General features: G+C 38.9%; 2 protein-coding genes across 6 annotated transcripts; both read right to left on the bottom strand.

Moving 5' to 3' along the window:
• Positions 1 to 278: 278 nt before the first annotated feature.
• Positions 279 to 24,787, bottom strand: LOC110462372. 5 transcript variants are annotated; one of them, XM_021516308.1, is made up of 8 exons: positions 15,820 to 16,072; positions 15,437 to 15,676; positions 13,466 to 13,610; positions 6,406 to 6,898; positions 6,130 to 6,248; positions 4,868 to 5,014; positions 3,609 to 3,667; positions 1,088 to 1,209 (listed from the first exon to the last, which is right to left on the bottom strand). In XM_021516308.1, the coding sequence occupies exons 2-8, from the start codon at positions 15,545 to 15,547 to the stop codon at positions 1,171 to 1,173; spliced, it is 1,113 nt and encodes a 370-aa protein (XP_021371983.1). In that variant the 5' UTR covers positions 15,548 to 15,676; positions 15,820 to 16,072; the 3' UTR covers positions 1,088 to 1,170. The 5 variants fall into 5 exon arrangements, with proteins under 5 accessions (XP_021371980.1, XP_021371981.1, XP_021371982.1 ...); XM_021516305.1 differs by lacking the exons at positions 3,609 to 3,667; positions 15,820 to 16,072 and adding an exon at positions 24,657 to 24,787 and having other exon boundaries at positions 279 to 1,209; XM_021516306.1 differs by lacking the exons at positions 3,609 to 3,667; positions 15,820 to 16,072 and adding an exon at positions 24,570 to 24,602 and having other exon boundaries at positions 279 to 1,209.
• LOC110462377 lies at positions 17,860 to 19,157 on the bottom strand. The gene is made up of 2 exons (XM_021516313.1): positions 18,852 to 19,157; positions 17,860 to 18,327 (listed from the first exon to the last, which is right to left on the bottom strand). Exons 1-2 carry the CDS (start codon positions 19,155 to 19,157, stop codon positions 17,860 to 17,862), a joined length of 774 nt encoding a protein of 257 aa, XP_021371988.1.
• Positions 24,788 to 26,071: the final 1,284 nt, after the last annotated feature.

The following is a 26,071-nucleotide window of genomic DNA, read 5'->3' on the forward strand; positions in this document are numbered from 1 at the left end:
GATTGATAAATGGTGGAAGTGATACTCCGGACCAATATTCACACATGGTGGAAATGATAATCTGGTAATAAATAAGTCATTTGTCTCCCACCAGTTCCCAGGGGGAGGGACTATAGGTTTCCACTCCTCTCGTCCGGAAAGTTTGTCAGGGGTATATCTTTTATACTATTACACCTCGAGTAACCAGACTTTGTGAACTAGGATATCTTGGGATGGCAGAGGGCAAGTAGAAGGTCACTGTGACATATGACTTGACCTTTGACCTTTGACCTTTACTTTTGAAAATGTTTGTCCTGGGCGCCCTTATCTTCTATACTTTTTGAACTGGAGTAACCAGATTTGGTGTACAAGTGCATCTTAGGATGACGGAGTGCAGAGTGTAATAATTAGGTCATTTTGACCAATTACATTATAATTGACCTTTTCTTTTGAAAAAGTTTGTCCGGTGCATGTCTTCTATACTATTTCATCAGCAGTATCCATATTTGGTGTACAAGGACATCTTGGGATGACGGAGTGCACGGAGTATATATCGGGATATACTTTCCTTATAATAGGTACATCCTGACATAAGTGTACTGTTTGTTAAATATAGAAATTATTATTATAGGTATGGGACTTTGGATTGCCTTGCAATACTTTGCCTTATTGAATATGGTTTTGGTATTTCTTAACTAATATATAAACTGTCCATAAGACCAAAACGCTGGTGTGAGTAATCATTTAATCATTATCCCGGGCTGACACTTTTCATTATATAATAAATATTCCAACCTTGTATGATATTATAAAATCGACAATTCCATAAAAGATCCCGAAAATTTGGCATGTCTGAACTGAAAAGATACATTGTTAAGTGTAGGCATCTTATCAAGTTCGTACGTCTCATAGTGATGGATTTCCACTTTGACCTCGAGCCAGATTGTTAGGAAGTGGCAAAGATGAAAAACAGACATTAAATGTTGGACTTTGTTTTATGCCTGGGTTTAAGTCGTAGTTTGAATACTTCGGCAGGAATATCTGAATCCCATACTCCACGCAGTACCAACATGGCGGCGATGCGTCCGATCTCGTCGCTAGACTTGGCGGCGTAGCCATTGCCTCCGATAGCTACACAGAGACCGGGATGGACAAGGTCAATGTAGGGACGACCGGTTGGAGTCTCTAGGATCACACACTGATCACCGTGAAAGGACTTTGCCTTGATACCTGTACAAATACGATGTTATAGACAAGCTGTAAGATAACAAGCCATGTACAAATACGATGTTATAGACAAGCTGTAAGATCCCTGTACAAATACGATGTTATAGACAAGCTGTAAGATAACAAGCCATGTACAAATACGATGTTATAGACAAGCTGTAAGATACCTGTACAAATACGATGTTATAGGCAAGCTGTAAGATACCTGTACAAATACGATGTTATAGACAAGCTATAAGATAACAAGCCCTGTACAAATACGATGTTATAGACAAGCTGTAAGATACCTGTACAAATACGATGTTATAGACAAGCTGTAAGATAACAAGCACTGTACAAATACGATGTTATAGACAAGCTGTAAAATAACAAGCCCTGTACAAATACGATGTTATAGACAAGCTGTAAGATACCTGTACAAATACGATGTTATAGACAAGCTGTAATTTAAGACACAGACGCTTGGATACAGACTTACGACTGCCTGCCACTATGCAAACTCGGTTACGTAAAATTCTATTATGTCGGCGATGTAACAACATTTTTCATTGGCTACTAAAATATAACCATGCATGCATTATTTGACGATAGACCATGCACAGGCCTGTATTATTTTCTTAAAGTCCATGCACGTGAAATGCAACAAGCGACCTTGGGGCTTGTTTGAACTTTCCTTTGTTGAATGAGGGTACAATGTATACACATTTATTTTTGTATATGTTTGAATATTTAATTCCGAGCAAACCATATCCTCATATTTACGTTATTTACTAAATTCCTGGCCGGTCACTTTGAAATGTTCTACTATGTCTAACTGATAATCGACCTACTTCATCATATTGAAGATCATGTTGATGTTTTGATAGTGTTTATGTACAGGAAAAGAGAGTGAGAACAGAGATAATTCTGTAGATAGGAGAGACGACTATTAAAGGTTTCTAAAGTTACAGATGAGACCAGGTCTGGTGGGAGATTATTCCAGTCTGAGCCAGTTCTGTAAAAATAAAAAGAGTATTTGTGGCAGTCTGTTTGCAATGTGGATAGTCCGAATTATTCTGACGTTTTATCAACTTTTTAGGTTACCTGAGCTTTAGCTCAAGTAACCTATTGCTATCCGTCGTCGTCCGTTAACATTCAACTTAAGCTGAAATACTGTAAAAGGGATTTCATTGATACTAAATGGGAATGTTACTGACTACTTCCTGACCAAGTGTTGTTATTTTTCGTGTCGATCAGAAATCCAATATGGCTGCCACGACCGCCATTTTGAAAAACTATTTCAAACTTAAAGTCAAGTTCTACTGGGCTGATTTAACTGAAACTTGGTATGAATGATCAACTTATGGTCCTGACAAATTGTTGTTATTTTTCGGGTCGATCAGAAATCCAATATAGCCGCCACAGCAGCCATTTTGAAAAACTATTACAAACTTAAAGTAAAGTTCTACTGAGCTGATTTAACTGAAACTTGGTAGGAATGATCGACTCATGGGCCTGACAAATTGGGGTTTTTTTTCGGGTCGATCAGAAATCCAATATGGCCGTAATAGCTGCCATTTTGGAAGAAAAATATTTAAAACTTAAGATCAATTTCTAATATGCCTATTTAACTGAAACTCGGTCTAGGAATGATCAACTCATTGTCCTGACAAACTGAACTTCACGTTGTACCTAACTATTTTTTACTCAAATTTTGGTAGGGATGATTGACATCATTATCCCCACTTCATATTTCAACAACAAAAATCAATACTGTAGGACTTGGGTGACCGTTAAGGCCCATGGGCCTCTTGTTTTATATCGCCAGACCGATATAAAAAAAGTCGATAAAACGTCAGAATAATTCGGACTACAAATTAAAGTGGAGTGTGATAAGAGAGAGAGTGAGAGTATCGTGTCTGTCGCAACTGTTTGGTCAGGTATTTTTCTTTTGTCTGCAAAGTGTTGATTTCTTGCGATGTCAATGCTTTTGATGGATTGAAATAAATATTTTGTATCAAACATGACGTCAATGTTTATTTTTTTGTCGTTTGTCTAATTGAGAAACCAAGTAGCGACGGAAAATCGTTAAGCTTGATCGGACTTCAAACCCAAAATTGGAGAAACGATATATGTAGGTTAAAAACGAGCAGTTTGAATGCAACACGTGACCGATATTTGCACGTGCAAAAGAACAACCTAATTTGATAAATTTTATTATCAAGGCCACCTTGTATACTGTAGGCTATATGGACACAGACTGGGTCACGAAAACGCCCTTTCATTTTATTACAATTGAAAGAGAATAGATACGTTAATAACCTTGTGTTTGTATAATATGATGGAATATGAACGTATATGTAACTAGGGATTCGATAATTTCGTAAATTATTTCGTTAATTATTTTTCCGATATTTTCTCACCCTCGTAATATATTCCGTCTTGATGCACGTAGATATGTTGATTATTTCTGAAATGAAATCTAACCAACATAGAAAACGTTTATTATGGAAGTTTTCATAATACAAATGTATATATAAAAAAAGCACTATTTAATTGCATTATCAATAGTCGATTGTATATCATCATTTACCTGTGATACAGCGAGAACTCCTTACGACATTAATATTAATAAACGGTTGTTATGAAAACAGCTGAAATAAGCAATGTGCACTGATAACATATATGACGTCGATGTTTATTACAACATAAACGCACTATCTTAAATGTTTAGTCACGGAATTAGATTATCTAAGTCCGTGGTTTAGTTAAAGATTTCTTTAATTCAATTATTAGTTGACTGATTCTAGAAACTGGTGGCAGAAACATACATCTGGGACATGGTGGGAATCTGCACATAAACATGCAACCTTAACTTCATATACTACATGTATCACTCCACTCGCATAAAAGATAGAACACTGACTTTGACAATATGTATCAGCGGAGAGCCTCCAAAATGGACATTCTTCTAAGAATGTTTGACCATTATTTCGGAAAGGGGAAATGTCACGTGATTGGTCAGGTTAGAGTATATACAGTCCATCCTTAAGTCGGGCAACAAGGACCCAACTGATCATGACCCTCTCTATTTAACTCAGGATCATGTTAAATGGAACACACTTTAACCCAATACTTATTACTTCCCGATCTTCTTTAATACATTTAACTGTTTAAACCATATCTAACCCCTTCTCTGTATCACCAAAAACAGAAAAATAAAGACAATTGTCATCATTCGGCACACCATGCTATTAGTACGACTCCAAAATCAACATAACAGCAAGACTAGTTGGTATCGTACGTGTAGTACGTACTCTTCTGGAACTTTCGTTTCAGTATTTTAGTAATGATTCAATGTTTTCGCTGTAGTGCAACATACGATCTGAACCCGGTATCAATGTGGTTATTTTCTCACATATTTCAACAGAGTTAGCCATTCCGTATCCTCCGTGCTTTGATTACAGTTAATGCTGCGAGTGCACTCTTTTGTAAAGATTCATTTTACCTTAAGAGTTTCCTCAGGGGCGATCTACAGTATCTCTGGATTTTGTACTTACATATTAGAAACTATAACAATTAAAAGGTTTCTTTTATATTTACTGCCTTAAAACATGATAGGAAGGAAGGTGTGTATAGTTATAATAGGTTTTAGATATACAAACGTATGTTGAGATATCACCTGGTGTCATGGCTGTGATGAGTCGCGCCGAATCTGTCACCAGAGAAGATATCCCATCACCACAGTACCACGCTTTCACCTCCGCTGGGGTCGTCAGGCGTGGAGACACAGAGTCAGCGAAATTTCCAAGCTTGATGTAATATTTACCTGTAGAGTTAGAAACACAATATATCTCTGTGCGTGGAGTATCAACGATTGGGTGTGTATAGGGCTCCAATCTGATGCATTATAACTAGTTGGTGAACTCTTGTATGTGTGACAATATTGTCAACAGGTTGTTGGAAAACGAGAAAAGGGTGTCATTTTCAAATGTGTTTTAATATAACAAATTGCCCTGCAGAACTGGGGATTTACTTTTGTGCCCTCTTTTTGGATAGACAAAAGCGACCAAAATAACACTGCTGCACCCATTGCAACAATTGGGATCTTTATCTTTCTTTCTACTTCAACCTACCTTTTATTTCCTTCAACCTTGCTTGGCAATGCCTCGCTTTTGGCTTTAAATGTTGAGCGTTCGCCCAGACAAGAGGAAGGCAATTGGTTCTGTCCCCAGGCCGGGACATGCATGTACCAAAGTACTTAAAACTGGTAGTTGTTGCCCCTGCTTAACGATCAGCATTGAGGGTAACGGCAACAACTGGTTCACCCGTTGTCAGTATAATGTGACCGGGGGGAATGCTGTGCTGGGTGCCTTCAGCATGGTGTTTCAGTGAGATAGCACTATAAAGTCGGCATCAGATCCGCACTATCACAAGGAGGCAAGTACCCAGCATACCCTGTCACCGGCACACATACACACATGCACGCTTATACAAGACGCATGGAGACACGTCCTTAAATGACCTTAGCTTTTAATAGGAAGTTAAAAAAAAAAAAAAAAACCCAAACCAAACAGTTCTAGTTTATTTTGATATTTAGTATTTTCAACACCTAGTTAAAATTTTGTCGAATTTTTACAGTAATAGAATATCATGTTGAAAATAGTATCAAGAGTAGAAAACGGGGAAAATTACTTTGTACAATGCCATATAATATGATAAAATAATATTAAATAGACTAAATTGATCTGATGTACCGGTATGTGTTGCAACGAATTACCTATCTGTATTGAAACTGCTAAACAATTCATGTAACATATAACTTTGTATGTGGAATTCAACAGAAATGAAAATAAGTAACGAACAGACCCTACAGGTGAAATCTTCATACATTTACAATGAACCAGGTGAGTTAGCTGTAGCCGGATGTCTTTTTAGACTCACCATCCGGGTATTTGATGGGTGGAAGTACGTATACGCCGATGAGGTTGCTAGCATTACGTGGGTATTTTGTGGGCCAGTCCGGGGCACCATGACCGTAGTACAGGATGGACGGCATCTGTCTGGAAAATGACGTTATTAAAAAAAATACAAAGAACAATCTTGTTAGCGATTGACTACCTGCGCGAACATATGGGTCCAGCAAAAATGAAACAAGTCATCGCTTTTGGTAAAACGCATGTTTCACGTACATGTATCTTTGCGACACCAGACACTTACTTTACACGCTTAGCATCCTCTTCGCTGACCTCGACCTTGGCTACAGTCAGCGGACAGAGTGTCACTTCCGGTTCCGTTCCTGTGCACAGAAGGTCTTTGAAGGTTGTGTAAGATCCTGTGGCCAGAAGGACTCGCTGTGCCTTAATCGTCCGACCTTCCTCTGTCAATACCGACATGTACGACTTGCCGTCGACGTGATCTCGTGAAACCTTACATACAACTTCATTGATGACGTCACATTGGTTATTCATAGCCACGAATTTCTGTGCATATATCAGCGCCCTAGGGCTTATGTAGCCTGCCCTTGTCGTTTCGTAGATTGCCTCGTCTGTGTTGGACATGCTGAGGTACGGAAATCGTTTCTTGAGTAATTCAGAATCGATGAATACGTGCTGAATGCTATGTGATGTTACTGTGTCTCGGGTGAGAGACATGAACTGCCCCTGGACTGTGCCGGCCATCAGACAGCCCGCCTCTGTGTAGAATGTCACGCCTGTTGTACAGAAAACGCCAACAGATTAATACGTCGTATATATAGCACTATAAAAACCAAATAAATACTTCAACTGTTTTTAAGAAAAAATATATTTTCCCAATAACTAAGCGCAAGCGAAATATCCCAGTCTCGTCCCATCATTTATAGGGGTGCCGATTGGGACATCAATAGAATATGCCAATTCAGGCTTTCTGGTCGCCATCACCCATAAGTTTTACTTTTTGCATAACTATTCCTTGGGGTTCGACCATCTGATAGTGTATGAATTAATGTCAGCTTGTAGACCATAAAGAGATACAAAGGGGTAAGATGGGAGAACAAAATCCGAGATGGTCACATTTTGGTAAGAATACATGCTATTTTTGGAACCTTTTCCTTCATATGTTGGTGTATTGTGTAACACTAAATCTGTATATAATAGCAAGAAGCCCAGAGGATCTGTATCGCTCACCTAGATGATATAGAAACCATGGGAAATAGTTCATATTACATAACATCCCTCCGCTGGTACAGAAGAAGGATTTTTAAGATGTAAACCTCAAATTTCCCTATTGGATCCCGCAGTTGTGCACCCGTTTATACAACATTTAGTCCCCTTTGCCAAAGGATGCTCCAGGCCAAACTGGATGGAATCCCTCCAATTACTTCATCCTCAAATTCCTCTTCTGCATCCATGGGGGAGACACCCTCCGTTTTCACAAAATTTAATCCCCTTAGACAAAGGATACTCAGGCCAAATTTGGATAAAATCCCTCAAATAATACAGAAAAAGATTTTTAAAGACTTGAACCTCAAATTTACCTTTTCAGCCCTGCCCCTCTGCACCCAAAGGGGCCACTACATGTACCAATGTTTATCCAAATAAAAGTCGCCTTTGCCCAAGGATGTTCCAGGCCAAATTTGGGATGAAAACCCTTAATTCCTTTGATAAAAGAAGAATTGCAAAGGTTTTACTTCTATTTCCCCTATTGGGCCCCATCCCCTCTGCCCCAAGTCGATCCAAACCCACCATTTATACAAAATGGAGTCCCCCTCGCCCAAGAATGCTCCAGAATAAGTTAGGATAAAATCCCTTAATCCTAACGGTAGAAAATGACTTTAAAGTGTTTACCTCTATTTCCCCTATTTGGTCAAGCCCCTCCGTCCCCAGGTGGACAACACCAACCATTTATACAAAATTGAGTCCTCTTGCCCCATGGATTCTCCTGATCAAATTGGGATAATATCCTTTAAACCTGATGATTGAAAACGGATTTTAAAGGTTTTACCTCTATTTCCCTATTGGGCCCCGCCCCTGTGCCCAAAAGAAGGCCACACCAACCGTTTATACAAAAATGAGTCCCCTTTACCTAAAAATGCTTCAGACCAAATTGGGATGAAATTCCTTCATCCCTATGGTAGAAGAAGGATTTTAAAGGTTTACCTCTATTTCTCCTATTCGGCCCATCCCTTTGCCCAAGGGGGGCCACACCCACCGTTTATAGAAAATTGAGTCCCCCTCGCACAAGGATGATCCAGACTAAATAAGGATTAAATCCCTTTATCCCTCCAGGAGGAAAAATATTTTAAAGATTTGAACCTAAAATTTACCTTTTCAGCCCCGCCCCTCTAACTCCAGGAAGGCCACACTAACCATTTATACAAAATTGAGTCCCCTTGGCCCAAGGATTGTGGTCGTGAAGGTCATGAGGACCAGAGCGACTGTGATATTGCCAACCTGCTTTGTGTCAACTGTGAGGGAAAGCATGCTGCATCGTCTCGAGACTGTCCTGCCTGGAATCGCGAGAGAGAGATATTGCGGGTCAAATATACCCGAAATGTCTCCTTTCCCGGGGCTAGGACAATGTCTAGGACTAGGACAATGTCGCAGTCAAGGATGCTTCGGTTCAAGTATCTGAAGACATACCTGCCTGGGGCTCGCAAGTCCCAGACATGGCTGTTCAACAGAACTTAAAAAATCATAACGGGAGACCCATCCCGTTTCACGACTATAACCAAACCAACTAAAAACAACAAACAGTCAAAAGCAGCATCACCATCAAAAACAGCATCTTCATCAAAACCAGCACCACCATCAAAAACATCTTGCTCTCCAGGAGAAAACCCTCCAAAGGTTGGCCCATCTAGGGCACATATGCGTTCGCAGCGATCCCGTCGCTTACATCTGTACCTCGATTCCAACTGAGGTCAGAGGTAACATCACCAACCGACAGACCCAAGAAAAAAAAAGAAAAAAATAGCCAGGGACAAATCTGATGGACCCGATCTCAATGTCACCTATGGCAAAGGATCAGAGGACCAGACAAACAGATTTAACGTCCTGATCAGATCGTAAAATCAGACAGATTAATCCCTATAGTTAGAAAATCCCGAACAAACCACCAGTTTTCGTATCAAATTCCCCACTCAAAAACCCAGACCAGAAAGGCATCATTCTTCCCTCGGACTATACCCGAGTGGAATAAACTCCCACCTGACGTTATGTCGAGCCCCACAACGGAATTATTCAAATCAGCCCTCTACCGTCACTTTTCAAACGCAAATTAGACCATCTCGTATCTTTTAAAACAATCTCTTTCCATGTTTCACTCCTCGTCTGACATTTTATCTTCAAATTGTTGAAGTTGGTCAGTACAATTTAGAAGTAGAAGAAGAGACGAATGCCTCAACGCTTCGTGCTTCAACTCCATCGAAATCCAGCCAAAGTAGAAAAATATGAACAATACAATTATCCAATGGAACATCCGCGGGGCTCATTCCCCGAACACCAACTCTGGAGAATTGAAAGGAAGGGGTTTGTATAGGAAATACTTTGAAGTTTAGTTATAGCCTGTTTCAACTAAGAATGTCAACTCATTCTGTAGATATGATACTAAAGTCAATAATAAAATGGATAAAAAGTTTTTATTTCCTACATATAACTGTAATACATATTTAACACAGAACTAAGTAATAGAAATTACTCATTAAATATTAATTTTTACATTATATGAAAAAGAAAAATAACATTACATTATATGAATAACAAAATTCCTTAATTTAAGCCACATTGATATACTAATGTCAGCAATAAAATACAGTTTCTATTCCTACATATAACAGTAATACACATTTAATACAGCACTAAAAGATGGCCATTATTAAACATAAATATAAACAGTAAACCTTTCTGGAGCTAAAGTAGATGAAGAATTTTGCATGAATCATGATGATTTTAGTTGGAATGGATTTTTTTGCCAAAAGTATAAGATCTTCCTTTATTTCGAATGTTTGGTCAGTTTTTTATTATATCCATCTACGTATGTCTTGCCAGAAGGTATTAGTTGTTTGACACTGTTAAAAAAGATGTTCTATAGTTTCTTTGCTTTCTTGGCATAAATTACATAAATCACACTGTTTGATTCCAATTATTTTCAAACAATGATTAGGTTGAAGTATTCTTGAAAGAAGCCTGAAAGTGACCCATTGAATGCTAGTTTTAAGTACATATATAAAGTTTTCTAAATCAATCATTTTGAGTCCACCCTCACTATAGTCTTGAACAATTGTTGAGCGTTTTATTCTATCAATTGGTGATTGCCAGACAATTTTTGTTTTGTTTTTGTTCAATGATTGAATTATGATATAAACAGATGATTCATTTTTGCAATGATAAGAGATTTAAGAACAGTTATTCTCCTTATAGGTGTTAAAATTCTTCTTGACCATTGATGTAACTTACCATCTATAATACTAATAATTTTGTTGAAATACAGTAACCATGTCTTCTAAATTGACAGAGAAATCAATCCCAAGTAAGGTAAATTTGGTTGTTTACTTTTAACCCTGATATTTTAGTATATTTATATCATATAAAGATTTTGTGCCATTTAAAATAACGGATGTGTCATCAGCGAACTGTGAGAGCCCGTGTACTTTGTTATTTATGTTTATGCCCTAACGTTTTTATTATTTTTTAACATGATAGTTAATATTTCAACTACCAAAAGAAATAAGTAAGATGATACTGGATCCCCTTGTCTACCGACCCTTTTTATGTTTACAAAGATGGGTTAAAAAAACATTCTGTATGATTGCCGAGGAAGTATTTGTATTAAAACATAACAGATAATAATATCAAACTGAAGTCACCCAAGTTAAACACAATTCATAGAAATCTGAAAATACAAGTTTAACTTATATATCATAATAAATATATGACTGATTCTGAAAACTGTTCTAAAAAAATATTAATTATTATTTTGCAATTATTAGCAGTTATTGATTATCTGATTATGTGATTTTAAGCAGAGTTGGTGTTCGGGGGACACCCCATCCGGGCTCAAAGGCAAATATAGAAGAATTTCAGAATCTATTAAAAGAATTTAGACCCGCCATTTTCTGTCTACAAGTAATCATGCTCAAAAACCCAATCAAATGTCTCACTCTACAGTCACATTCCAACTGTAGGCAGCAGAGCAGCAGGTGGTGCAGCTGTAGCTGTCCATACACATATTCCTCTCATAATGATCAAGTTAAACACAAATGTACAGGCTGTTGCTATCTGTGCAACATTACACAGACATATAACCGTCTGTTCAATTTATCACCCTCCGAGTATTGTTTTCACTTGTGAGCAACTCATTAACATCGTCTCCCAGCTCCCAACACCATTCATAATCCTCGGTGATTTCAATGGTCATAATATTCTGTGGGGCTTTCAAAACACAGACGTGAGAGGAAGACGTATCGAGGAATTTATAGATAAAAACAACTTGTGCCTTTTTTACAACAATACCCCTACCTATTCTCACTCTGCTACAGGCTCTCGCACCCACATTGATCTATCATTATGCCATCCTTCCATTCTTCTTGATTATGACTGAAAGGTAAATAAAGATCTTTGTGGGAGTGACCACTTTCCAATTTTTCTTAAGAATATTGGGACTCCTCTTGATGATCCTCTACCTCGATGGAATATGCACAAAGCAGATTGGGTCCAATTCCAACACATGTGCAATGAGAAGCTAACCACAGAAAATTTTACTAACCTCGACTACCCAATCAAAACATCAATTCGTTATCTCTTTTATTATTTTAACCCCCTTTTTATTTTAATTATTTACACATACAATGCGAATGCTTTTAAAATGAACCTTTTTTTATCTGATTTTGTCTTCGCTACTCACATGTTTGTTAAAAAAAAATTAAAAAAAATATCACCATGGCCCTAAATGACCACAGCCGTCGATGGACCGTTAAACATAAACAAACAAACAAACAAGCCCAAGGATGCTTCAGACCAAATTAGGATTTATTCCCTATGATAGAAGAAGGATTTCAACGGTTTTACCTCTATTTCCCCCATTGGGCCCCGTCCCCTGCCCCAAGTCGGTCAAAACCCACCGTTTATATTGAACATAATTTTTCGTGTCCACCTAAGTGTCCATACGCCTTCACATTGTATAGTATATTTTTCGCATGATGCCAATACGTTTACATTCACAATAATTTGTGAGGTTTTTTTTGCCTATTTAACCTGGATATATATGGGAAGAATTTTTCATTTTCAATCAATCAAATCCACTAATCCGTCGGCATCGCTTGTCAACAAATGAAGTCAGTATTGACGGATTTAATTACTTTTGTTTCATGTCAACTTTGCAGCAAGTTCAATGGAACAGCCTGACCGGGAATTTGACAGGTTTTAAGTAGATCTAGAGTTTAGATAGAAACATAAATGCATGGTCATTACATCGCAAACATGGTAGAAGTTATCTTAACCTTATCTTAAGAATTGGGATTTGAGGTGGGGACGGATGGCGTTTTTATACTTTTTTCATATTTATTTTTTACATTTATATTCAGAATTGCTGAGGGGGAGGGGGGGGGGAGTAAGCCATGGAACAACCTCTGCTTTTATCTGCCAGTGTCTTAAGATCAGAACGGTCTGTGGTGATAAATGATTCCAATGAAGGTATGCACATACAAATATGATGACCTTTCACCAAGGGATGGTAGTACATCCAAATGTTAACCAAAATACCCACCAACATAAAAAAAATACCCCGCTTTACTTCACAACTTCTTCTTGAGATTACCTTAAGATATCCTTATAGTATAATTTGACGAGATTAATGTATAGCTCTAAGGCACGAAATAGGGTGTCGTTGACACGAAAAAGCCGATATGATAACATGGCCATTGTGACCTACTTATCAACTATACATATGCCGGTTGTTCGGTCACTTACATTATGTCGTGCTTTAGTATTACACAATGCATTAAAATTATCGAGACAGGTTCCAAAAATAGCATCACAATGATATGCCCTATCTTTCAATGCAAAACAATAACACTTATCAGTGGTAGCGACTAGAACACCCAGATTGGCACCCCTTCTTCTTTCTTTTCAGATCATGACTTTTTATGTTTAAAGTATATAGTCTTGAATGGAATATAGAGCATGCTTTCATGCTCAGTTTTAAAATAAATTATTTCGGTGAATTTAAGGCATAAAATTAATCAGATGCATCAATAAACCAAATGCTGCCTTTGATAACTCGCATCCAATGGTTGACCTACCGGAAGTAGCCTCTAGCTCCCTGTACCTATCTATAGATCGCTGCGCCAAAGTGGCCCACACCGGGTCGGGATCAGAGCACCGCGTGATCCTCCCTTCATCGTAATGGGCGCCAAATATCTCCCTTGAAGATCCCAAACTCCTCTCCTGTATGAGAAAAAAGTTTACTCAAATGATATAACGGGTATGATGCAGAGTTCTCAAATGATATAACGGGTATGATGTGATGCGCAAAAAGTATATCTAGAAGTAAGGGAAGCAGAACTAAATCCCGTTTATTCAAGTTGTATAACTAGACTTTACTATGGTGAACGTCCCCTCAACACAATTAAGCTACTGTGTAATAGTGCTATACTAGGGTCCGTTATTTACATGTCACAGTCAATTCGCTGCACTAGATTATATGATGTTCTTTATATGAGGCTTTAATTCATATCTCATGTTGACCAATAGTCAACTTAGTCACAGCCAAGGGTTTCTACTGGGAGGTCGGTAACGGCACGATTTCTCACCCGGGGTGAGAAATTGTGCAAAACATATCGGATAAAGGTGACACGTTTTCTCACCCTTACTCTCTATCTCAATTGGGGAGGATTTCATCCGTAGTGTCTTAAAACTTATCTAAGTGTACATGTGATAGATGAGCTGGCATGATATCAAATGACTAGTAGTTCAATGTACAATAACCTAATATTTATTGATTGATTTATCTATCAATCTTGTTTATTAATTGATTTATCTATCAATCTTGTTTATTCCTTTACTTTTTACATACACAGTAAAAATCTTCACAGATTCTATAAGACGATGAAAAAGCAATTCCCGATTCATACAGTGCACGTGCGCGCACCTTCTTAAACACATCCAAACCGTTCCGGTTCACCTAAATTGTGAGATAATTAACACATCGGCTACGACTTCTTTTGATGGCAGTACCTGTATTTATCAATTTATTTATTATATATTTATTTTTGAATCAGGAGAACTGATTTTGTTTAAATGCGAATGAATATATTCTAATCATAGAGACGTTTTCAAACGACAATTTGCGCGAGATATATCGTACAACGAGACTAATATAATACCTGTAACTGACCGAGATATATGACAGGTAGGCAACGAGACTAATGAAATATATTACCTGTAATACCGAGATCGGGTTATCTCAGTCGAGGGCTAAATTGTAAGATTCTGTAACATTGTCCCAACCGAGGCGTAAACCGAGGCTAGGATGTTACTGAATCTTATCCCGAGACTGAGATAACCCAATGTCAGTCAGTTACAGGTTCAAGTATTACATTTTTTTCTCGCACCTTATAGTGTGAACAACTATTCAATTTTGATAACACTGCTACATGTAGCATCAAGTCTGGGGCCCCACCTTAATTTGAATGATTCCACTTAAAAAAGAAGTCCGTCTTTACAAGGAGGAAACGCGTTTTACAGTATAGATTATATTTTTTCTACAACATCAGACATCTAACAACATAATATACATTAGAACCATACAAATAATGACAAAACAGAATGAGTATTATGCAGATTGTCGTTTTTGAGCCGTTTACTCGCGGATGAATACGTCGCCGTGTAAAATTCTGCGAAATGTCACGTAGTGGTAAATCGGACGAGATAGAAAAGAATTAGCATGGCGTATGACGTGAGATATCTCTGCCCGAGTTGCGAAAAAACCTTGACCCGACAGCCTTACAGAATTAGTTATAATTAAGGCCTCATAAATAATAGCGACACTCTGGTCCAAACATGGAATTGGACCGTACAACTTATTTTACAACATTCATGAAACAGTTTTTACAACTAATATTAACCACTCTTGTTAGTACGGATGGAAGCGTGTGTGGGGTCTTGTTGAAAGGTTGTTGCGCTATCCACTGCGCCACCGATATATACAAGTGGAGATTGACCGGAAGTACTGCGCAACAACTAAAGCCTGTGTGTATTTGGAAGGCTCTTACCTGCGGTTCCTCAGGTCCTATAAGACACACTCTGGTATTGTGTTGTAGGGAGGCATGGCGGGCTGCAGCTGATCCGATCAGTCCTGCTCCAATCACGCACAGGTCGTACATGTCCAGTTAAAATAGTCCTTATGTGTTCCCAGGTTATACCAATCGACAACAGTATACCTACCAAAATAATGCGATGGCACGCACCGTGCGCTGCAATTGCATCAGTGTGTGGAAATCCGGTAATCTTATCTGAAAGTTAAACACATTGCATTATCAAACAATAGGGCGATGAATGTTATCTTACAGTCCCTGTATCACAACACTACCACAGGACTGTAGTATGACCCTTGCCTCAATAAAGTACACCTGGTAGGTCGGGAGAAAGAATATACCTGCTGTAAACCACTGCATGAAGTAGGAGGCAGTAAATGTTCTGATATCTCCTTATATGGCATGTCATTCATTACTTTTCATTCATATGGAAATAAAGTAGTGACGCCATTGTTGTTGTTGTCTGTAATTTCCCCCGCTACCTAATCGGGGCACCTCGATGTGGTTTTCTGTCGAGTAGTATATGTCGCTGGGGTACTTTTTGGCGTTCCTGTATATTTATATTTATGTCACATGGAAAATCCCATTACCGTAATGATAATCATCACCCTATTTATAAATGCATCGCAGTATATATGTACACAGTTTAGTTGCATCTAGTGGCGGTGAGGTTAACAGCACTACACACTATATCATATACACACCGATAAGTACAACTAGTAGTCTAACCATTCTACCATAATACCTCAAACAAATTGCAAAAGAAAGAAACACATTTGTAATAAGTTGATCTCGTAGGTATATATCACGTGTTAAAATTGACTAATATTCGTGTTTTTTGTATTAAATATTGCCTACTATTGATATGGCCTGTATGAGCCGCCGTATATATAAAGAGTGCTGTAAAGGGAGGTAATCATGCAGACGACGCATGTTTCATTCGCTGTCATCGTTGGTAAGTACACATAGTATATATCTAGTTATAAGTTATAGGTGGAGAGGTGGTAACGTCTAAGGTATAACGTTATATACAAGCTATTGCTGATAGATCAATCATATCTATCTATATCTAAGGTAAAGTTCCGTTATTGAGTATGCGTAAAACTAGCCCATTCAGGCAAAGACACTGGAATTCTTGATGCTGTTCCAACTCAATTCATAAGTCTAATAATCTGCATCTTTCTCGATGTAATTTGTATATCATCACCCGGGAATGTCTTCGTATATGAAACAGTGAGTTTTTGGAGTTCCCTATCAATTCTGTTATATCTAAGTGGCTGCAGTCCAGTATTAACTGAAGTGTGTGGCCGCAATCAGCAGGTATGGCTAGGGCTGCATCTGGGAAGACCTAACAGAGTTTTGATAGGAGAAAAGTATTCCAACCTACATGCATCTAGTGCTTGGCATTTGACAATAAAGTGTACTCCATTTTCAGGTTCTGCTTTACAAAGTAAGCATGTTGGAGGTACTGAGTGTTGTTTAAATTTATGTTTGTAAGTTTGCAAAGTGTAGGAGCCTAGCAACAATCTGGCCTTGACGATCGCCTCAGTTGTCTCCCTTGGACTGCCATCTGTTGTATCCCAAACTGAGTGTGGGCGAACTCAATGGTTTATTTGGGATGTGGAGGTAGCGTAAGGACGGTTTCTGCACTCGTTCGTCCTGCCATACTTCCAGCCAGTATTTGTTTAAGGTATCCTGTATCATATTTTTCCATTGTTGCTTTGTTGGCGGGTTGCTGAGTGAATTGTATATTGTTGGAAGGTTATATTTCAGTAACATCCTTCTCATGTGTAGAAACTAACTGTGACTAGTTCCATCCTTTATTGCAAATTGACGTAGTGCCAGTAAGTGTTCCAGTGTGGTTTTCCTTCTAGCAATACTTCCTAAGGTACTTAGTGAGGTTTTCTCTATTGTGGTAGTGATCGGGGACGCCCCTAGCAGAATTATGTACCGGCAACTGAGCATTAGCCTTGTAGGAATTTTAGGCGACGAAGTCTGTCTCGTTCATATGTCTCTAGTGCCCTTGCGTCTTTCAAAGAGAGCTTTTAAATCCATAGTTCATATGTCATTCTAGGGCGGGCAAATGTACAGTACATTTGATGCGAAATTTGGGGTTTCAATCCATTTCTTCCATGTAGCCCCGCACCCATCATGGCATACACAGCTTTTCTTCCTATCTGTATACGGCCCTGTATGTCTATTGCGCGATAATTGTGTTTCTGTATACCAAGATGTATAGTCGCATCAGTTTCCTTTATGTCTGCCGTGCCTAGTTTCCACAGGTGGCTGGGTCTAACTTTTGAGGCATTATATAGGACGATGTTACTCTTGCTTTCGTTGATACTAAATCTTTTCTTCTGTGTATGGTAGTTGATAATATCCTAATTTGTCTGCATTTCCACAGGGTTGTCGTGCACTAAGGAGATTTCGTCTGCAACTGTTGGGGCGCCGATAAATATGTTCCCTATGTAGGCTCCAAGCCCGTTGTCTCTAATATGATTCAGGATGTCATTGCTGAAGGTTTTGTATATGATTGGAGAACGTTTGGCGCCTTGCCTAATACCTTGATTCACTTTAAGCGTTGGGCCAAGTCGTCCCTCATATTTTGCGGCGGAGTAGAATTCTGTTTGCAACTCTTTGATCAAGCCCCATAGTTCCTGTTGCACGCCAGCCTGATACAGTGTCCGCAGTAGTCCATCATGCCAAACGACATCAAAAGCCCTGGTTGCATCAAGCGTGGTCAGTGCTAACGGCTTGTTGAAATCAAAGGCCTCATTGATGCATTCTTCTACTAACAAACAAGCATTTAGTGGCGAGGTTCCTTCTGTGAATCCCCTCTGTAGTTGGTTCTGAAGTGTGTCAATGTAGTTTTTAACAGGGTGGATATTACTGCCTCTAAGAGTTTGCTCAATATGGAAGTTACTGTTATCCCACGATAGTTCCCAGCTAACGATATATCTTTACCTTTCTTTAGCACTGGAGTAATAATCCCAGTCTTCATTACTACTGGTATAATGCGTGTCTTTACTATGGTGTTGATAAAATCTGTTAGAATAGTTATGAGCTTATTCCCACCGAGTTTAAGATGCTCCGCAGTTAAGCTTTGGCAGTCTGGAGCCTTCTTGTTGTTTAGTTTCTTAATTGCTACTGTAACATCTTCTGGGGTGAATGAAATAGGGTCAGCTTGAGGCTCCCCCTCCCAAGCCTTCTTTAGAGCAACTAGTTTCGTTTCTAGTGCTTTATGTGCGTCGTCAAAGCAGTCCATGTCCTTGGGCGTAGCCAGACTCGCAAAGTGTGAAGTCTACTCCTGTAGAATATCCTCGTCCCCACATATAGGGACTCCATCGAAATGTATGGTGCTGACTTTACCTACTTGGGGCGACCTCTGTTTGTTAATTATATGGTAGAATAACGTGCTTGGGGCATTTGTGTTTCCCAGCCTGGACTCAGGCATCTTTGCGGAGTGGGTAGTTGAGGGTGATGTGATTGATGAGCCTCTGGTATATCTTGTACCTCCTTCCCTGGACTCTGGTACGTTGATAACCGTTGACGTATTGTTTGGGCCGGGGAAGTTGGACTCTTCCTCACTAGACTCCTGCATATCTGTATTGGGGGGTCGAGATGATGCCGTAGGCTGTGGGGTTGTCTTGCTTGAACCTCCTGCCTTGGCGTTTGACATGTTCCTTTGTGGCCACACCTAAAAAAAATGCTGCGAGTCTCTTTGCCCTTATCGGTCTCGTTCTGTGTATGCTGTGTCGAACCACTACCTGTAATACCTGTATGTGAAGTCTGCATGCTACCAAGTTTCGTTTCCAACATGTCCATTCTAATCTTTAGGAGTTTCATTTCCATTACACGTTGTCTTTCCATTACTGTATGCGCCAAAGATGGCAAACATTTGTTGTCTATTATCGGGCTACTATCATGTTCTGTAGGTATAGGCATGGTGGGAAGTTCAGTGTCTGTGAATGTTCGTAATGTGGCTTCTAGTTCCTTATTCCTGTCTTCCAGCTTAAAATTTGAGTTCTACATGCTGATTTTTGCTGGTCTTTTTCATTTATATTAAAATGTTCTGTTTTATATTCCTTTTAGGTTTGACTACTTGGGTGGTTTCCTTTGTATGTGTAGCAGTATTTTTGGTTGAATGTACATCCTCTATATCTTGTATAACTGGAGTAGGAGAGAGACCGGCCTCCTTGCTGTTAGGGACTGTGTCCGCGTTACGATGCTGGACTGTGTCGTCCTGTAGAGACTGGACTCCAGATTGGTATCATGGACAGAGCAGTCCAGGATGGGATCCATCTCGTGATCCAGCTCTGGGACATCATGGATGAATGTCTGTTCCCTATCGGAATTAATAGGTTTTAAGTCATGATCTAGATCGATAACTTCGTCTGACCGGGGCAAGTCTTGCACTGCTTCCAGACTGCATGTAATGTTTTCTGAATACTCTGTATCTGTGTTAGGTGTAGATGCTGAGAGGTAATTGCTGCTGCTATCTTGGCTGCTTGGTTCTGGTTTTTCGCCATTCCTCCTCGTATTATTTGTTTCAAAACTTTATCAATGTAGTCTTGACAAGGGTTGTTTGAAAGGGCCTCTGAGATCTGTTTGTGATCCTATGGGTGCACTTGCCCCATTGACCATCATGGTAGATGTTGTGTGATAGAGCATTATAGTAAACCTACAGTAAGTTTCCCCTTCTTTTTACACGCCCGATTTCTGGCCTTACTCTTGGTTTCCACTATTGCACCACTTCTCCCCTGGACCTCTGTTACATAGATAGCATATGGATATGAGTAGGTGAGATATCACCTCGGCTTTGTACAACTCATACAGCTCTTGGGATCTTCTCCCAATCACAGCCGGCTAGCTTTTTTTCGATTGCCTTGTCGGCGTTGAGTGTGTACGGTTTGGGGTTCCCACTTCTAATGTTGCCACGTCTACTGTGGTCTATCTGCCTTTGGGGACTGTTGATCTCTGCAGGTTAGTTGGATGTAGCCTGGGCTGACCTCCTCCTTGGCCCATCTACATGTATGTTAGGAGTTAGTCGCAACGGAGGCCTGAACTGACGTAGGCACCTACGTACTGTGCCTAGGTGCCTAGCTGTTGTGTAATTTAGTTGTTGGGGCATCTTATCCGCACTTGTTATATATAATTGCAATATGTACAGCTAATGTAGTAATAAGATGTACAAGAGGCCCAGGTATTATATTTTTCAATTTATTTCTCGGTACCATACAGGTTTATCACAGGAGTACAATAAACAAAGTTATAAGAAGAACTACATATAAATCTGTTTTGGTGGGAAAGACACCAAGAAAATGAGTTTTCATGTTATGTCCCAAGTTTCCTCTATTTCCCCTATTGGGCCTCACATGCACCTTTTTATACAAATTAAATAAATTGAGGTTTTTTTCCCTAAACATGCTTCAGACCACATTTGGTTTAAATCCCTTCATTTGTACAGAAGGGCAATTTTTTTCCTCTATTTCCCCTAATGAGCCCCACCCATCTGCCCCAAAGAAGGGGGGCCACACACCTCAGTTTATACAAAATTGATTCTTTTGTCCCTAAGCATGCTTCATTTGGTTTAAATCCCTTCACTTGAATAGTAGGAGTTCACCTGGACTTCTCTGTCTGACTGGTCGAAAGACACATAAACATACACAGGATATTTATTTAAAAGTTCGTCAAAAGTGTATCCCGCAAATTTACTAATTCTAATTCGCCGCAGTCTAACAAACAATCAATAGGCGACTGCGTCTTCAAAAGTACTCTTTCAATTAGTGCAAAATAGTTCGCAATCAGGTGGAGCAATCCACATTTTGGAAACAGTTTTGCAAATTCCAATAAAAGAAGGATGACATTTTGAAAAGTACCAGATCACTGAAGGTGTCATTTCATGATGAAGATGTTTGAACCTAGAAAAATAAGACGAATGATTTAAACGAGTTTTCCAGTCTTCTGATTCTTTACAAAGAAGAACATCTTTAACTAGATGGTCCAACGTAACTTTGGAGGAAAATTACCCGACTTAAAAAATTCATTTAAAAAGTCATTGAAGTTGTACTTATACAGTATGTCATTTACATCAACAATATAACCCTTTTTAGCTTTATTTACACCAAGGCGATTTTGATACAATCGCAATAAAAACAGCTGTTTAGATGTACAATTAGTTTTGGTTCTACATAATGCCGCAAAAAAAGCGAAGCTTACATTGATCTACATGTAAATGAAGCGATGATAAACCAAGCATACCTAATGCGATGTCAGATCTGGTCCTCAGTGGGAAATTTTTAATTAGTTTGGCACACAAGTGATGTACTGATTCCAGACGACGCCAATCTGAGTTTGTAAGTAAGTACCACAACTCACAGCCAAACATGCTTCGAGGTAGAACGATAGAGAGGTATAGTTTCACTCCTATTAAAGGGTTGATGCTGGGGCCGAATAGATTACAATTCAAAAGAGCAAAACATTGACCACGTAGTTTGTGGATAACTTCATCGACATCAGGGTTAAAACTTATTTATACTAAACCCAACATTTGTACATTCAGTGACGTCACTGTCGCCTAAGTGCCACCTACGGTTCGACTGTGAGTGGTTACTAGTTCGTTCGTTAAAAACAATAATTACTGATTTGGATGGGTTGTATCTAAACCTCCATTTACAGCTATACTTATAACATATATGCATGAGCAAATCTAAATTGTGTTTAGAAAAAGCAAGAAGACATATATCGTCTGCCTGTGTTGGGCAAGTAATGTTGATATCACAGATACTCAAGGAATATTGAGAATCACAAAGATCATTCAAGAGATCATTAATATAAACAGAGTATAACCAAGGGGAGATAATACTACCCTAACGGGTTCCCTGGCATATCTTGAACATTTTCGATACAAAGTTTTGATGAATAATAACACTAAACATATCTTTATACAAGGACATAATTACACATAAATATTTCCGACTGAAACCCAAACGTGCGAGTTTGAGAAACAGACCGTCATGCCACACACAGTCAAAAGTTTTTGAAGCGTCTAAGAAACATGTAAACAAATTGCTATCATATTCACTGGCATACTCAATGGCTTCATGCACAATATATGAAGTCATGGTACTACTAACTTGTTTTTGGAATCCATGTTTTAATGGATTCACACAAAAAAGTTCTGAATTTTCTAATCTTGTCAGTAACAGTTTTTCATAAACTTTTAATATGACTGATTAAAGCGAGATTGCTCTATAGCTATTTGGGTCATTCTTAGGTTTGATATGACCTTTATATAATGTGCATATCAAGCCTTGTTTAAGAAAAGTTGGTACATATTCTAATTTTGCAAAAGCATTTAACAATGTGCATAAGCATTTATACAGAGAGTCGCAGGCATATATAAGGTTTTCATAAACAAGTGAATCTACACCGGGTGCCTTTCCATGAGGAAGACTTTTACAACAACATTTAATTTCCTCAACCGTAAAAACTATCGCAGCTGAATCTTCCAATGGACCATTACCTTGCAGAAAATTTGAAAGTTCAGATTTTACAAAATCACTGTCACAAACACTATCATCTGAGTGAGAGTAATTTTCAGCAAAGTACTCCCCCAGCGCAACGCTAAATCCGACGGATCTCTAACAGTTAAATTATCAAACACCATTTCAGCTCCGGCAGATCCAGTGGACACTCTTTTAGACCGGGCTTTAATTAGGGACCAAAATGAATTTAAATTTAAATCTGCTGCGTCCTCAATATCTAAGTTCAGATTCGAAAGGTGGTCCTTTGATAATTGGCGGTGCTTTTGGCGAAACTCACGTTCTGCGTCCTTATACATCCGGAAAGAATGGGAATCGGGATCACGAGGCCGACCTTTGTTATCCCAAATACACCTTAACCTCCACATCTCATGGTGTAGCCCTTTAACTTCACCCTCCCAGTAAGGCTTTAGGAATTTCCGGAACTTCCGCTTTTGAAGGGAAGCTAAAGAGACCTCCTGTAAACATTTGATCAAACGATCATTAAAAATGTCAATGTCGGAGGATGCTTTTAACTCGAGAGAGTTAAGGTTTGACTTCACAATAAAACTATTAAGGTTCTCGTTATAAAGTGCTGTACCTGCGGAGGCGGAGCCATCAGGTGAAGTCCATTTAAAAGTGATGCGTTCCATTTGAGGACTGTCAACTTGGGACACGGTAGCAAAGGAGATATCACAGAAGATAGGTCTGTGATTTGAGACGTCTAAGTAATCCTGACCGCCAACATGACAGTTCGAGATAAGATCAAGTTTGGAAGAGTCAACAATCACATGATCAATAAGCGACGAGGCGCCATAATCGGAGTGCACGTAAGTATGCAACGGACCGGAACAAATGAACGATGTCGTTAAAGCACACAACTGGTGACGATCCAGGCAACGTTGAAGGCGAGCACCTCTGTTGTTTTGATAGTCGTCTGGTAGGCGAGGACCACTAAGGCGAGCGTTGAAGTCTCCCATGATAATTATTGATCATTGAAGAGAAAAAGACTCGCACAGAACGTCTATCTTGTCGATGTACTGGTTAAAAGCTTCAGAACCATAGCTCGTATTGGGTAGATATACTTGTATAACATGCCACACACCGGAATTAGAAACAAGCTTTAGGATAGTGATGTGGTCATCGTCTGAATCAACAACAGTTATGCGGTTCGACAAGGTTCTTTTCTATAGAAGGACTACACCTCCTTTCCACGTTCTGTGGTCAGATAAGGCATGTGTTGAAAAATCACAAATGGCGAAATAGTCGTAATCAGAATGAATGCTTTGTAACATGTGAACATTTTCTTCGAATAGCCTCAAAACTCTGTAGAGCGTGACGCCTGAGCGGCAAGCCCAGGTGAGCTATTCACGGTTCGTGCACATATATATATATATTATATAGCGCATAGTGATGAAATATACAAAGGTCAAAAAGTTCACAAATTCAGCATCAAACACGTTTCAGAGAGAATATCATGAGTGTAGGTAATGAGACCTACCTCTATACCAATCTTCATCTTCAGAAAACGTCTATGAAACACACAGAATATCCAGGTATTTACTAACCGTTAAGTAAGAGAACTGCCCACTGACGCCATCTTGTTTTCTTTTAAAAATCCTAAGCATGTACTACGTACTAACTGAATAACTTACTGTATAGGTATATCTCTGCCAATGATATCCGATACCAGAGACTCCGCCCGGGACCTGTCCCTGTATAGCTGTAAGGCTGTCTAGAACTGTGTCTAGTGACTGCCGGAGTGATGGTAGCAGAATGCAGACCTATGACAAAAGGGGTAAAAACATCCACTGTTTAAAAAAGGTAAAAGCTTTAGTTAAGGATTAGTTAATGGATAAATACCATACGTTTTACAGTGAAGTAGGTAAGCACCTATGACTACAAAATACTAATCGCTTTAACTATTGTATGCTAAAATAAGTAAAACCTAGTATACACTAGTATAAAATGGGGGATAAAAACAAGTGAGCGACTGGTATATCGGCACTATATGTAGTATATTGTGTAGCCTATTTAAGTAGTGGTATTTTAAGAGTATTAAACGGTCCATGCAGTCCATGNTTTATATCCGACTAGAAATACAAAATCACTACACGTATTAAAAACTAAAAGCTAAAAGTGCGTGCTATACATGGGTGTGCGACTATATTGTTTATATATATACAGCTGTGTACATTTAATATGAAATAGGCACTGCCTATAAGCGAGCTCACATAGTTCAGTAACCTTTGTGATGATAGTGTAGATTTCGGGCGCCGCAACAAAACGAACAGAACCCTCCTTAGGACATACGTGCACTGAATATTCTTCCATGAAAATGAAATGAATGGTAGTTTAAACAAATGGTATTTTCATTAAGAAAACCTGTCAGATATTCCATGTAGGCCTTTTAGTTGTTACTAATTTACTATTATTGTAACACCCTTGTCAATGTATCGCCTTATCCATTTAGGGCAAACTTTTCTCAATAAAAAATGAAAGAAATAGGATCTACTGTGCATAGAAAATATTTATTAACAAGGCAAAGTATTGCAAGGCAACCCATGGCCACCGATAAGAATTTCTATACACAAACAGTACACTTTTGTCAGGAAGCATATATATAGGTCAAGTGAGGTCATAGTGACCTACTTCACTACACCATCCCAAGATATCTCTTGTTCAACAAATCTGGTTACTCCAGGTGAAATAGCATAGAAGATATGCCCCGTACAAATATTTACAAACAGTAAAGGTCAAGTCATACGTCACAGTGACCTAAATCTTGCACTCTGCACTCCTCCATCCCAAAATGATATTGGACATCAAATCTGGTTACTCCATGTGAAATAGTAGAGAAGATATGCCCTGGACCAACATCTTTTTCAAAAGTTAAAGTCAAAGCATAGGACACAGTTAGGTCAAAGTGACCTTTTTCTTGCACTCTTCACTCCACATTCAAAAGATGTCCTTGTACACTAAATCTGGTTACTCCTGGTGAAATAGTAAAGCAGATATGCCCCAGTCCAACAAAGTTAATGTCAAATGTCAAATCATATAGGACACAGTG

The sequence above is a fragment of the Mizuhopecten yessoensis genome, unplaced genomic scaffold, assembly GCF_002113885.1.
Source record: "Mizuhopecten yessoensis strain PY_sf001 unplaced genomic scaffold, ASM211388v2 scaffold10773, whole genome shotgun sequence".
Taxonomy (NCBI): Eukaryota; Metazoa; Mollusca; class Bivalvia; order Pectinida; family Pectinidae; genus Mizuhopecten; species Mizuhopecten yessoensis.